At 41.6% G+C, this 14135-nt stretch overlaps 1 protein-coding gene across 1 annotated transcript; it reads left to right on the top strand.

Moving 5' to 3' along the window:
• The first annotated feature begins 10791 nt into the window (after nucleotides 1-10791).
• LOC106081040 (uncharacterized) lies at nucleotides 10792-12633 on the top strand. Its single transcript, XM_013242727.2, has one exon. The coding sequence runs from the start codon at nucleotides 10792-10794 to the stop codon at nucleotides 12631-12633; it is 1842 nt and encodes a 613-aa protein (XP_013098181.2).
• Nucleotides 12634-14135: the final 1502 nt, after the last annotated feature.

Raw genomic sequence — 14135 nt, forward strand, 5'->3', positions numbered from 1 at the left:
TCCTATGTCGCCGAAATTCGGGACAATAAGTTGAGTAAGGCCACTCGACATATTTCTGCAATATGGTCCATATCGGTCCAGAATTCGATATAGCTGTCATGTAGACCGATCTCTCGATTTAGGGTCTTGAGCCCATAAAAGGTGCATTTATTATCCAATGTCGCAGAAATTTGGGACAGTGAGTTGCATTAGGCCCTTCGACATCCCTCTTCAGATCGGTCCAGATTTGAATATAGTTGCCATATAGACCGATCTCTCGATTTGAGGGTTTGAACCCATAAACGGCGCACTTATTGTCCGATATTGCCGAAATTTGGTGAGTTTTATTAGGCCCTTCGACATCCCCCTTCAATTTGGCTCAGATCGGTTCAGATTTGGGCATAGCTGCCATATAGACCTATCTCTCGATTTGAGGGTTTGAGCCCATAAAAGGCGTATTTATTGTCCGATTTCGCCGAAATTTTGGACAGTGAGTTGTGTTAGGCCCTTCGACGTTCCTCTTAAATTGGCCTAGATCGGTTCAGATTTGGATATAGCTGCCATATAGACCGATCTCTCGATTTAAGGTCTTGGTCCAATAAAAGGCGCATTTATTCACTTTCTGATTCGATTTAGCTATGTCCGTCTGTCTGTCTGTCTGTCCGTCTGTCCATGTTAATTTGTATACAAGGTACATGTCGCAGTTTTCATCCGATCGTCTTCAAATTTGGTACAGGCATGATTTTCGGCCTAGAGACGAAGCCTATTGAAATTGGACAAAAATCGGATCAGATCTGGATATAGCTCTTATATATATGTTCCTCCGATTTTCAGTACTAATGTAATAAAATGGAAATGTGTTAACCGATATTCCCGAAATTTGGCAGGAAGAATTTTCTTATTACTCTCTTATTTTACATTACTGATGAGTTTCATGGAAATAGGTTCAGATTTAGATACAGTCGGCGTTGACAAATTTTTTCACAGCTTGTGACTCTGTAATTGCATTCTTTCTTCTGTCAGTTATCAGCTGTTACTTTTAGCTTGGTTTAGAAAAAATGTGTAAAAAAGTATATTTGATTAAAGTTCATTCTAAGTTTTATTAAAAATGCATTTACTTTCTTTTAAAAAATCCGCAATTACTTTTTGGGCAACCCAATATATCGCCCGATTTTCACTCCTAGAACCACTGCAAGCACATTTATTGACCAATCTTGTCAAAACATTGCACAACGCTTTCTTCGACGACTACCACAATACACATAAAGTTTGGTCAAAATCGGTTCAGATTTAGATATAGCTCCCATATATATGTTCGTCCGATTTGCAGTAATATTGCAATAAAATGGTGTTTTGTTAACCGATTTTCTCGAAATTCGGCAGGAGGGATTTTCTGTTGACTCTAAATATTACTGGTGAATTTCACGGAAATCGGTTCAAATTTAGATATAGCTCTCATATATATAAATCGCCCGATTTTAACTTCTAGAGTCCCAGCATGCGCATTTATTGACCAATCTTACCAAAATTTTGCAAAACGCTTTCCTCGACGACTGCTCTCTATATTACTGGTGAGCTTCATAGAAATCGGTCCAGATTTAGATATAGCTGTCATATATGTATATCGCCAGATTTTCACCCCAAGAGCCACTGCAAGCGCGTTGTTTGACCAATCTTGCCAAAATTTTGCACAACGCTTCCCTTGACGACTACCACATTATCTGAGAAGTTTGCTCGGAATCGGTTCAGAATTAGATATAACTCCCATATATATGTTCGTCAGATTTTGGGTAATTTGCCATAATGTTGTCATTTGTCAACCGTCGTTTTTACAGTTTGAACATGTTTGCTCACCGAGGTCCATTAAAATTGGTTCAGAATTGGATATAGGTCGCACATTGTACTTATAGGGTAGGTGTAGGGTATTATACAGTCGGCACCGGGATGAGTGTTGTTGCTGTTGTTTTCGTAGTCACATGCCTTCGCAGGAGTGTTAGTGTTGGTCAACGTTAAGTTACAAAGCATTTTAGCGGGAAGAGCTTTTTATTTGTCCATGGCGAATCCGCTAGACTGGTAACTAAAACAGACCAAAAGTTGCCTTTTTCAAAATCATGTTAATAGTCACCAATTATCCACCAACGACGCATATAACTTTTCCAATTAGTACCTTATAACCGAAATGATATACATTTGGCACGCATTTTTATTAAGCCCTATTAGATGATGCATTTTAATAAAAGGCTTTCAATTATTATTTAATGGCTCGGCAGTAGGTGGACAAGTCACGATAAGCAGTAAAGGCAGGATATTGCAGTTGCATTGCTTGGCTGAGTCGGCATCAGTTGATTTTGAAACGTGCTACATAGAAAACGCATGTGGGCCAGCCCTCCAATCTAAGCAAGAGTCACAATGTTGAAAAGGGTTTTTATTTCATTCCTTCTGCCGTTGTGCGTTTTCACCTGGAACGTGGAATATGTGTCCAAAGGTTTGATAATGCCCATAGCCATGGGTACCCAGGAAATTTTGTATTGTCCTTGTCTTCAGTGTTATGACGAGCGTTTGGATTTTCTCATGAAATGGACATTGGCAGCTACAATGCATCCCCAGCTGGTAGTGTCTCAACCTTCGGACTATAGAGTGCGAGAACACGATGTCAAGCGGAATCTCTTGAGCCTTATGATTGTGGGAAGCCTGAAAGATCCCATTATTGGTGTACACAAAAACATTTTAAAGGATCGTCATTTCTTTTTGAACATGATTGTGATGTATGAGCCCATAAGTAATTTCTCCACCATAGAGGCTGTGCTGAAATATTTGTATGTGGAGAAGTTTGTTAACTCGGATGTTTACTATGCCAATGCAACGACAGGGCAAAATGAAGTTTTTGGCTTTATCACCTACCCAGAATTTGAGCCGGAGAATAAAACGCATTTGGTGGGAAATGTTAGGCAATTCTATCATCGTATATTGGAAAAGACAGATTTGCTAGGCTATCGTTTCGTGACCCCCCTGATGATGGATGCTCCCAAGGTGGTGCGCTATCGCGATAAGAATGGGGCGTTGCGTATCCAAGGAGTCACTTACAATATCATGAAAATGTGTTTGGAATACTTGAATGGCACTATGGTGGAGTTGCAGTTGAACGTTTCATCGGACAATGCGGTTGACATGCAATTGGTCTTGGAGGGGGTGCGCCAGCACCATGTCGAATTGGCCTCCCATGCCTACGCCCTGTTCAAAGCCGATGATGATGTACAAAAAAGTTACCCCATTCTGGTTGTTAATTGGTGCCTGATGGTGCCCATAACCAACAAGGTCTTCACCATGTTCTATCCCATAGTGCCTTTCACCGGCCCAGTTTGGTGGACTATACTGCTGGCATTCCTCTTGGTGAACTTGGTGTCTTATGTGTCGTTACGCGTGCACAATTTGAATACCAAGAATTTTATTTTGATAAATTTTTGTAAATTTATAAATGCCCCTCCTCCTATCGCCGGATACACCGAAGATGACACTTGGTTCCAAATGGTGCTCAATGGCTTCATCTACATACAAGGCTTCCTATTGGCTGTCTTCTATACCTCCATGTTGGGAAGTTTTCTGGCAGTGACTGTTATAAAGGCCGATGTGAATACCATAGAGGATGTAATACATGATCATTTGCCCGTCATGATAATCGATTATGAGTTGGAATTTCTCAAGGCCCAGGGAATTGATTTGCCCTCCAAGTTCATCGATCTACTGCGTCCGGTAAATTCTTCGGTTTTCCAAAAACATCAGCTGCACTTGAATACCTCCCATGCCTACTTTACCACCTACGATCTTTGGCACTTTCTCAACATGCAACAGGAACATTTAAGGCCTCCCCTCTTCCGCTACACGGACATTTGTTTCGGCAACCATCACCTGGCCTTTCCCATGGTGGCTGAATCACCCATATGGCGTGATATTGAATATTTAATGTTACGCATCCATTCATCGGGCCTGTATTACTATCATGAGAAGAAGTCATTTGAATATGCCCATCGTGCCGGGATGGTGAAATATGGCACAGGAGATGATTCCTTTCATACGGTGGGTTTTATGCATCTTCGAATGGTGGTGGGATTTTTGTTGATTGGATGTCTAATGGGTTTAATGAGTTTTCTGCATGAACTGTGGTCATATAGAAAGGAGAGAAAAATGATGGGGAATAATGCCCCATGACTAATAAGAACATTAAATCTTAAATATACCTAATCTTACAAATGCTTTGTGAACATGTTATGTGAAATTCAATAAAAATATGTTTGGCCATTTTGTTTGCCTAAATTACAAGGTGATACTCTACAAAGTTTTGTCGAATTTGAATTTTATAGAAAATTTTGTTCACGTTTGAATTTTTTTGAAATTGCTTAAAAAAACAGCAAAAAATATTTAAAACAAATATTTAAGTTCGGCCGGGCCGAAACTTATATACCCTCCACCATGGATCGCATTTGTCGAGTTCTTTGCCCGGTATCTCCTTTTAGGCAAACAGAGAATAAGGGAAAAAATTGTAATGCTTTTGGAGCTATATCAAGTTATAGTCCGATTCGGACAATAAATGAATTGAATGCTGAAGACCATAGAAGAAGTCTTTGTGACAAATTTCAGCCAAATCGGTTTATATGGAAAATGTATCAGGCTAAAGCTCGATTCAGACCATATTTGACACGAGTGGTGGGGGTCATGGGAGAAGCCGTTGTACAAAATTTCAGCCAAATCGGATAAGAATTACGCCCTCTAGAGGCTTAAGGAATCAAAATCCCAGCCCGGTTTATATGGCAGGTATATCAGGTTATGAACCGATTTCGACCATATTCGACACAGTTGTTGAAAGTCATAACAAACAACTTCACGCAAAAGTTAAGGCAAATCGGATGAGAAATGCGCCCTCTAGTGGCTCAAGAAGTCAAGATCCAATATCGGTTTAGATGGCAGCTATTCAGGTTATGGACCGATTGCAACCATACTGAGTACACTTATTGGAAGTCATAACAACACACTTTGTGCAAAATTTCAGCCAAATCGATTGAGAATTGCGCCTTCTAAGGCCTCAAGAAGTCAAGATCCAAGATCGGTTTATGTGGCAGTTAAATCAGGTTATGAACCGATTTGAACCATACTTATCACAGCTGTTGGAAGTCACAACAAAACACCTCGTGCTAAATTTAAGCCAAATCGGATAAGAATTGCGCCCTCTAGTAGTTCAAGAAGTCAAGACCCAAGACCACTTTATATGGGACCTATATATCAAAACATGGACCGATGTGGCCCATTTACAATCCCAACCGAGTTACACTAATAATAAGTATTTGTGCAAAATTTCAAGCGTCAAGCTTTACTTCTTCGAAAGTTAGCGTGCTTTCGACAGACAGAAGGATTTGGCTAGATCCACTTAAAATGTCAAGACGATAAAGAATATATGTACTTTATGGGGTCTTAGATGAATATTTTGAGGTGTTACAAACAGAATGATGAGATTAGTATGCTCCCATCCTTTGGTGGAGGGTGGCTGTTAAAAATATTCATTTTCTTTGTAGATCGGGATTTCTAGATTATAAAACTGTCCACACTGCACCCCACAGCAACAGTACACGGTTTATTTACACAGTCAATTCTACCAAAATACACATTCAGATCTTGGCTCACATATTCCGAACCCTGTCCATTCCCCATGATCTGAACAAATGCAACCCATTAGAAGCTTTTTTTCTCATCTCTCTGTAATGGTTAGGTACGCAGCATAGCCTGACAGCCTTTCCCAAAGCCGGAACCTTTAGCGCCTCTCTACCAGCATCATAAAATGTGATCATCTAGAGTAGTATACACCTGTGACGCACAGTCGTGACCAAACCTGTAAAGTGGGTAAATTTTCACTCCACCCCCCCTAGATGTTTACACTCTGAGAAATTACTATTGGGTTGCCCAAAAAGTAATTGCGGATTTTTCATATAGTCGGCGTTGACAAATTTTTTCACAGCTTGTGACTCTGTAATTGCATTCTTTCTTCCGTCAGTTATCAGCTGTTACTTTTAGCTTGCTTTAGAAAAAAAGTGTAAAAAAAGTATATTTTATTAAAGTTTATTCTAAGTTTTATTAAAAATGCATTTACTTTCTTTTAAAAAATCTGCAATTACTTCTTGGGCAACCATAAAAACAGCAAAAATCTTTGCTGCAACTTCAACGCGTCGTCTGAAAATGAGACAGCAGTAAGTTTTTGCTAAAACAGCAAACATCTTCTGCTGTTTTAGATAGTTGTAGCTTCAAAATGTCAAAAATACCTTCAAAATTTTTGTATTACATCTTATCTTTTAATTTGAAAGGTTTTTGGAATACAAATTTAACAAATTTTCTAAAATTTAATGATTGCTTATATCAGCAAACTTAAAGGTTTGACTCAATCGTTCATACAAAGGGCCCAGAGAAGGAAGGAATAGGTCCAGACCAATTCTCCCTGTCTGGGAAAATGTCGTTTTTAAAGAACTGCCTCCCAAAATGTCCGTCCATCCATCGTTTCATCTGCTTTCTATTGATTCGCAGGGGACAGAATACGGGACACTGAAACTAAGCGTTTTTAGGAAAAGTTTGCTACAATTGTCCTTCCCTAGGTGAAAGATTACTAAAATGAAGTTTGCCAATGAAAATGCATACTTAACTTTACCTAGTTCAAGGGAAAGGGTATTCAAACTAGTCTATGCTAAGGGAAAAGATACTAGCGCTGCCTTTTCGAAAAAAAACAAAATTATATTTAAATTAAACTTTTTTACTACCATTCCCCTTTAATGGTAGTAAAACTACCCATTCTCAAAGAAAATGGTACTGATACTACATTTTCCAAAAAATAAGGACTAAAACTCTTTGCCGAAAGAAATGGTACTGATACTATCCTTTTCCAAATTTAAGTCCTAAGGCTACCCTTTCCCAAGGAACACAATACAAAAGTTTCCCTTTCTCAAAGAAATAAAAAGAGAACAAAACTAGCGTTTATCAAGGAAAATAGACAAAATCTACACTTTCCTAAGTAAAAGAGTACTAAAACAACCTTTTCCCAGAGAAAATGGTGTTAAAACTACCTTGTCCCAAGAAATAGAGACTAAACCCATCCTTTCCCAAGGAAAATGTAACTAAAACTAAGGACAAGGGTACTAAACTAACAAATCCCAAGAAAAGACGTGCGAAACTACCATATCCCAAGAAAAGGAATGCCTAAACCACAATATCACAAGGGGAAGGGTGCAAAAACTACCTTATCCTAAGGAAAGCAATACTAATACTACACTCATAGAAAAAAGTTTGCTGAAAATAGCAAACACAGTCTGCTGTTAAATAAGGTTATGGGATTGGGCACTAAAATGATCCTGTCCTTAGGGTAAGGGTACAGGGGCGTACATATCAATGAGTGCTGTCCGATTCAAGTTTAAGCTCAATAATGAGGTGCCTCCTTTTTATAGCCGAGTTCGAACGGCTTGACGCAGTGCGATACCTCTTTTGTGGAGAAGTTTTTACATGGCTGCCATTCCATTCCCAAGAGATAGGGTACTAAAATTACCCTTTGTCAAGGGATAAGGTACTAAAACTACCCTTTCTCAATGGATAGTGTACTAAAACTACCGTTTCGCAAGCGATAGGGTACCGAAACTATCCTTTCCTTTGGGTTAGGGTACTAAATCTATTCTGTACCAGTTTATATTGGTTTGCCCAAAAAGTAATTGCGGATTTTTTAAAAGAAAGTAAATGCATTTTTAATAAAACTTAGAATGAACTTTAATCAAATATACTTTTTTTACACTTTTTTTCTAAAGCAAGCTAAAAGTAACAGCTGACAACTGACAGAAGAAAGAATGCAATTACAGAGTCACAAGCTGTGAAAAAATTTGTCAACGCCTATATGAAAAATCCGCAATTACTTTTTGGGCAACCCAATAGGTTTCTAAAATGACTCTTTCCCAAGGGAAGAGGTACTAAAACTACCCTTTCCTAAGGAAAGAGGTACTAAAAGTACCTTTTTCTAAAGGTTAGGGTACAAAATACCCTCTCTCAAAAGATACGGTACTAAACTATTCTCTCCTTTGAGTTAGGGTGCTAAATCTACTGTTTCTTTAGGGTTAGGATACTAAAACTACTCTTTCCCAAAGGATAGGGAACTACAACTAGCCACTCCCAAAGTATAAGGAGTTAAAACTACCCTTTCTGAAGGGATAGGGAACTAGGTTAGGTTAGGTTGACGCCAAGACCTTAGTCGTTCTGACATCCACCTTGGGCAGATTAAGGCCCATTGTGATTCCTCATCTCTTCTCCTTCCGATGAATTCACTTCACAAAGCAAACCGTCCTTTAACGTACTTTCTAGAGCCACCCAGATGAAAAAACAAACGCCTTGATCCTGCACGGATGTACACCTCTCAATTCTTCTAGTGCCTGAAAGAAAAAAATAACTAAGTATCCTGTTTCTACTTTGTATGTCAATGTAGCAGGGCATTGACAAGGAAAGTGAAAGCTTTCCCCGGAGGCGTCGATCGTACCACACCACCTAATGCCAATCCATTTACTTAACTTATCCTGTACTGTTATAATTCCGATAACCATTCTCAGATGTGCCATTCTATTGAGAACAGATTACCTATATTCGATTTCGAGCGAACATACCACAGAAGTTTTTTTTGTTGACATACGACTGCCCAGCAATTTAACCATATTTCCTTATAACACACCTTAATTCCAAAGAAAATTTTCGATAGTGGTGCATACCCACCATCCAGTATTGACACAAGAGCAAGGCAAACACCCGATCTCGCAAAGATGTCCGCTCATTTCTTATAATATCCTTATGTCCGGGAACCCAGCTTAAAGCCAGATTGTGATTCCTCTGAAGGCAATTTAAGTCCTCTGGACAGCGACTTAAAACCTTAGATCTTATTCTCATGCCAACTATAAAGCCTTCAATGTTTCTTGACTTTCGCTGCATATACAGATGTTACAACAATCTATACCTCTGAATAGCACAATCTCTGCCGCCCTACTTCTGCCGCCCTACTTCTGCCGCCCTACTTCTGCCGCCCTACTTCTGCCGCCCTACCTCTGCCGCCCTACCTCTGCCGCCCTACCTCTGCCGCCCTACCTCTGCCGCCCTACCTCTGCCGCCCTACCTCTGCCGCCCTACCTCTGCCGCCCTACCTCTGCCGCCCTACCTCTGCCGCCCTACCTCTGCCGCCCTACCTCTGCCGCCCTACCTCTGCCGCCCTACCTCTGCCGCCCTACCTCTGTCGCCCTACCTCTGCCGCCCTACCTCTGCCGCCCTACCTCTGCCGCCCTACCTCTGCCGCCCTACCTCTGCCGCCCTACCTCTGCCGCCCTACCTCTGCCGCCCTACCTCTGCCGCCCTACCTCTGCCGCCCTACCTCTGCCGCCCTACCTCTGCCGCCCTACCTCTGCCGCCCTACCTCTGCCGCCCTACCTCTGCCGCCCTACCTCTGCCGCCCTACCTCTGCCGCCCTACCTCTGCCGCCCTACCTCTGCCGCCCTACCTCTGCCGCCCTACCTCTGCCGCCCTACCTCTGCCGCCCTACCTCTGCCGCCCTACCTCTGCCGCCCTACCTCTGCCGCCCTACCTCTGCCGCCCTACCTCTGCCGCCCTACCTCTGCCGCCCTACCTCTGCCGCCCTACCTCTGCCGCCCTACCTCTGCCGCCCTACCTCTGCCGCCCTACCTCTGCCGCCCTACCTCTGCCGCCCTACCTCTGCCGCCCTACCTCTGCCGCCCTACCTCTGCCGCCCTACCTCTGCCGCCCTACCTCTGCCGCCCTACCTCTGCCGCCCTACCTCTGCCGCCCTACCTCTGCCGCCCTACCTCTGCCGCCCTACCTCTGCCTGGAAAATGCTGCAGTTATCACACATTCGTAAAGAGGGGTTGATGTCAAATTCACCCGCAATATATGCCACAACCGGTGCCGTTCTTCATCTTAGATCACTCTGTAAATATATTAATATCCGCAAACCTAATTCGACCCTTTAGCCATCCCGTCAGAGCGGGTATCCAAATATATAGTCGACAGAGTCGGTATCCTAATATATAATACCCAGTCTACTATTTCCGTTGTTACTTGTAACTCTGTCTGCAGGCCTATCAATGTGCTGTCCAGTATACGGGTAAGTCTAACTGGAATTTTCCTAAGCAGGCCAACCTGTGATAGTCTAAACAAAGTCCTCTCAGCCGACTCCTAAATAAACGAATCGATCGGCTGGATTCTCATCATAACCTCTAGGGACCTTGTCGCAGTAGTACCCATAGTCCCAGTCATGAATTTCAAGGCAACCCTATTAACTTTGTCTAGATAGCGCACATGTGTCCCTGTATTCGTCGCCGGCCACCAAACACGGCAGCCATACGTCAGAACTGGTCTTACCACCCCCGAGTACAGCCATATAGAATAGACGTTCTTAGGATTCGAGAAAGGGGTCTTCTTGGTCATTCTACAAACCGCAATGAAAGTATCATCAAGATTTGTCAAAGTTATGTCAAATCTGAACTACCGTCAATAGTTAAAGCTTCTACGAATGCCTTGTCTAAACTAAAATAGAAAATGCTAAAAGAATTCAAGTTCCATCACAACGTAATGTGAAAATAATGAAGGTGGGTTGATTGTTTTCTATATTGGAATGAAACATCAGCTTTGGCCTTGTAGTACATGCACGTGACATTTATGCAGAACATTTCCCCGGGGTCTACATGCCAAAGGTCTTCCATTTTCTTTGAGTTGTGTATTTAGTTGGTGAGCATCTGCCGTTTGAGCATGAATATAAAAAAGGTTTTTTTCGTGGCGGTGGTCTTGAATTATTTGGTGCCCTCCTGGCAATGGAATGACGGCTACATCTACAAATTTTTGGCCACTTACTTTCCTGCGTTTCAATCCCAGGATACCGTGTGGTTCCTCAGCGAGCGTCTGACAACTCAGCACACTGAGGCTTTGGATGGATTCATAAAACGCACAAACGACATGGCAAAAATTACCCAGTACGTCTTTACAAACCGCAGTGATTTGCGTATGACCAACATGGATTCCAAGCGTAACTGCATGGCTATGGTTTTTACCACGGGCTCCACAGATCCCATAATGCATGTCCACAACCGCATGCTGACTCGTCGCCATATAGGCCTATCGATAGTGATTTATGTCGATAAGGTCTTAGATCTGAAGCGCATTGATGAGGTCTGTCATGTGCTGTACAAGGGAAGCTTCTACAACAGCATTGTGTTCTTTGAGACTGTCGGGGGAATTAATCAGATCTTTGGTTATAGACAATTTCCAAGTTTCAGAACAGAGAATCGCACTGATTTCCAGACATACATAAGGGCGCAGTATGCCAGGACCATGTCCGCCTCCCAGGATGTGCAGGGCTATAGGTTTTATACACCTCTACGCCAGGACATGCCTCATGTTATAAGGTACCGTGATAGCCAAGGCGAGGACCAGATACATGGTACCACTTACCGCATTCTAAAAGAGTTTGTAGACTCTTTAAATGGCACCATGGTAGAGTACATTATGCCTCCAGATAAGTTTGGTGGAGAGGCGGTAAATATGAAGGCCATGCTGGAGTTGGTGCGCGGCAGACAATTGGATGTGGTGGCCCATGCCTACGCGCTGTATGATGCCGACGATGATTTGGATAAAAGTTATCCCATTATGGTGGTCAAATGGTGTCTTATGGTTCCTGTGCGGAATAGCATTTCAACATTTTTATATCCCCTGCAACCTTTCGACTGGAAAGTTTGGCTCTGTGTCCTTGTGTCCTTTGTGTCACTCTGTGTTGTTGACTTGTTTCGTCTTCTTTGGCAGACTAAGGTTTTCGGCCAGCGTCATAAATTCTTTGCACTCCTGAGTAATGTCTGGTTGGATGATTTCTGCCACATTATCTACTTGGCAACTGCCAGCCCAATACAAACCACTTCTTGGATTCGCCTGCTCATCTATTTGGAAATTTTTTTCTTTGGATTTTTTCTATCGGCCAATTATACCTCATTTTTGGGTAGTTTTCTTACAGTGACTTTGTTTCGGGCTCAAATAAATTCGATGGATGACATCATAAGGGCCCAACTTCCTGTCATGGTGGTGGATTATGAATTGGAATTTCTCCATTCCCAGGGCTATGAGTTGCCGCGAAACTTTTCCCAGCTTCTAAGGTCTGTGGACACGGCCACCTTTACCCAACATCAGCAGAAATTTAACACCAGCTATGCCTATTTTACTACCGAGGACACGTGGCATTTTCTGAACGAAGCGCAAAAGCATTTGAAGCAGGCGGTTTTTAAATACTCCGACATATGTTTTGGCTCCTATCATTTGGCCTACCCCATACAAACGGATTCGGCTGTATGGCGCGACTTGGAGTATTTTACATTTCGCATTCATTCGAATGGTTTGCTACAAACGTATGAACAGGATGCCTTCCAATATGCCCTATCGAGTAAGCATTTGCAACGTTTAATGGAAACGCATGATTATACATCGGCTGGTTTGGAGCATTTGGTTTTGATCTTCATTATATTAGGTGCCATGTGTGGATTGAGTAGCATATGTTTGCTAATAGAATTGTTGTTGTACAAATGTAGAGGCAACCGCTCGAGAATTTAATTAAAAACAGTATTTTATTCATAAACAAGTAAAAGTGTGTTAAATTCGGCTGGGCCGAATCTTATGTACCCTTCACCATAGATCGTTTTTGTCAATTTCTTCGCACGATTTCTCTTTATAAACAGGAATTAGAAATGAGATTAGGAGGTTCTAAAAAAATCTCCATTGTGTATAGTTGCTACCTGTAGGTGCTGACGAAGTATAATCGGGAGATCGGTTTATATAGAAACTATTTTATGTTATAGACCCAATAGGATAGTACTCAGCATGGTTATTGGATATCGCAACAATACACCTTGCAACCAAATTGAATATGAATTGTGTCTTCTAGGCTTATGAAGTATGATAGGCAGATCGGTTTATATGGCAGCTATATTTTAACATAGACCGATTTGGCGGCCCATGAAATCCCAACCAACCTACATCAATAAGAAATATTTGTGCAGAATTTTGAGCGGCTAGTTTTACGGATGGACATGGCTAGATCGGACAATCAAGTAAATTTATATACTATAAGGTATTAAACCAATATAACGATTTATTACAAACGGAATGACGAAGTTAGTATATCCCCATGCTATGGTGGAGGGTATACAAAAAGATTAATTATAAATAATAAAAAGATATTAATATTATTAATTGTAAAATTGAAGCTTTAATAAAACCAGAGCACAAGAAATATCAAATAAGCAAATTGTATTCATTTTTTTAAAAGTGATTATCTCACCCCCAAAGTTACGCTTACTACGACCAAACATGGACCTTCTGGACTTGAACGTACTTAAAAAAAGTTTAAGGAAAGTTTTCCGTGGCCAAGGACAAAAGCGTAAATACTATTAGTCCTACTACACTACTACTGTTTGTAAGGGGATTGTTGACGAAAAAGTGTCTGAGTCAAGAATTTTTTGGGCAATTCGACTCCTTTAAACCGCCACGCACTGAACTGTATCACCGGAGGGACTAAAAGCTCTGTTCGATATAATAAAAGTGGTCGCTAATGACGTCGCGGTATTACGCATTACGGTTAGAGGAAAGTTTCTTGGTTCTTTTATTGACATACTTTTACTTACTTTTAATGGCTATGGCAGAATATTTGTTCCACTATCCGAACGTAGAATGGTGTTCCAAGCGCCTCGATCTTCTGCGCTCATTCTAAAATCTCTGACACCAAGTTTCGAGGTGTCTCCCACAACTTGATCTTTCCATTGGGCTTTTGGTCTTCCCGGTTTGCGTGTACCACCGTGTTTGCCTTCAAAAAACTTCTTTGCTGGAGCTTCTTCATACCTTCTGACAACATGACCTAGCCAATGCAGCCGTTGTATTTTGATGCGTGTAACTATGCTATCGTCGTCATAGAGCTCGTGGTTCATACGTCGCCTATATTCTCCGTTAACGCAAACTGGTCCATATATTTTACGAAGAATCTTTCTCTCAAATACTCCAAGCACTGCCTCATCTGTTTTCACAAGTACCCATGCTTCATTGACATACTTTATGAAGCT

Source organism: Stomoxys calcitrans, chromosome 5 (assembly GCF_963082655.1).
Source record: "Stomoxys calcitrans chromosome 5, idStoCalc2.1, whole genome shotgun sequence".
In the NCBI taxonomy this organism is placed as follows: Eukaryota; Metazoa; Arthropoda; class Insecta; order Diptera; family Muscidae; genus Stomoxys; species Stomoxys calcitrans.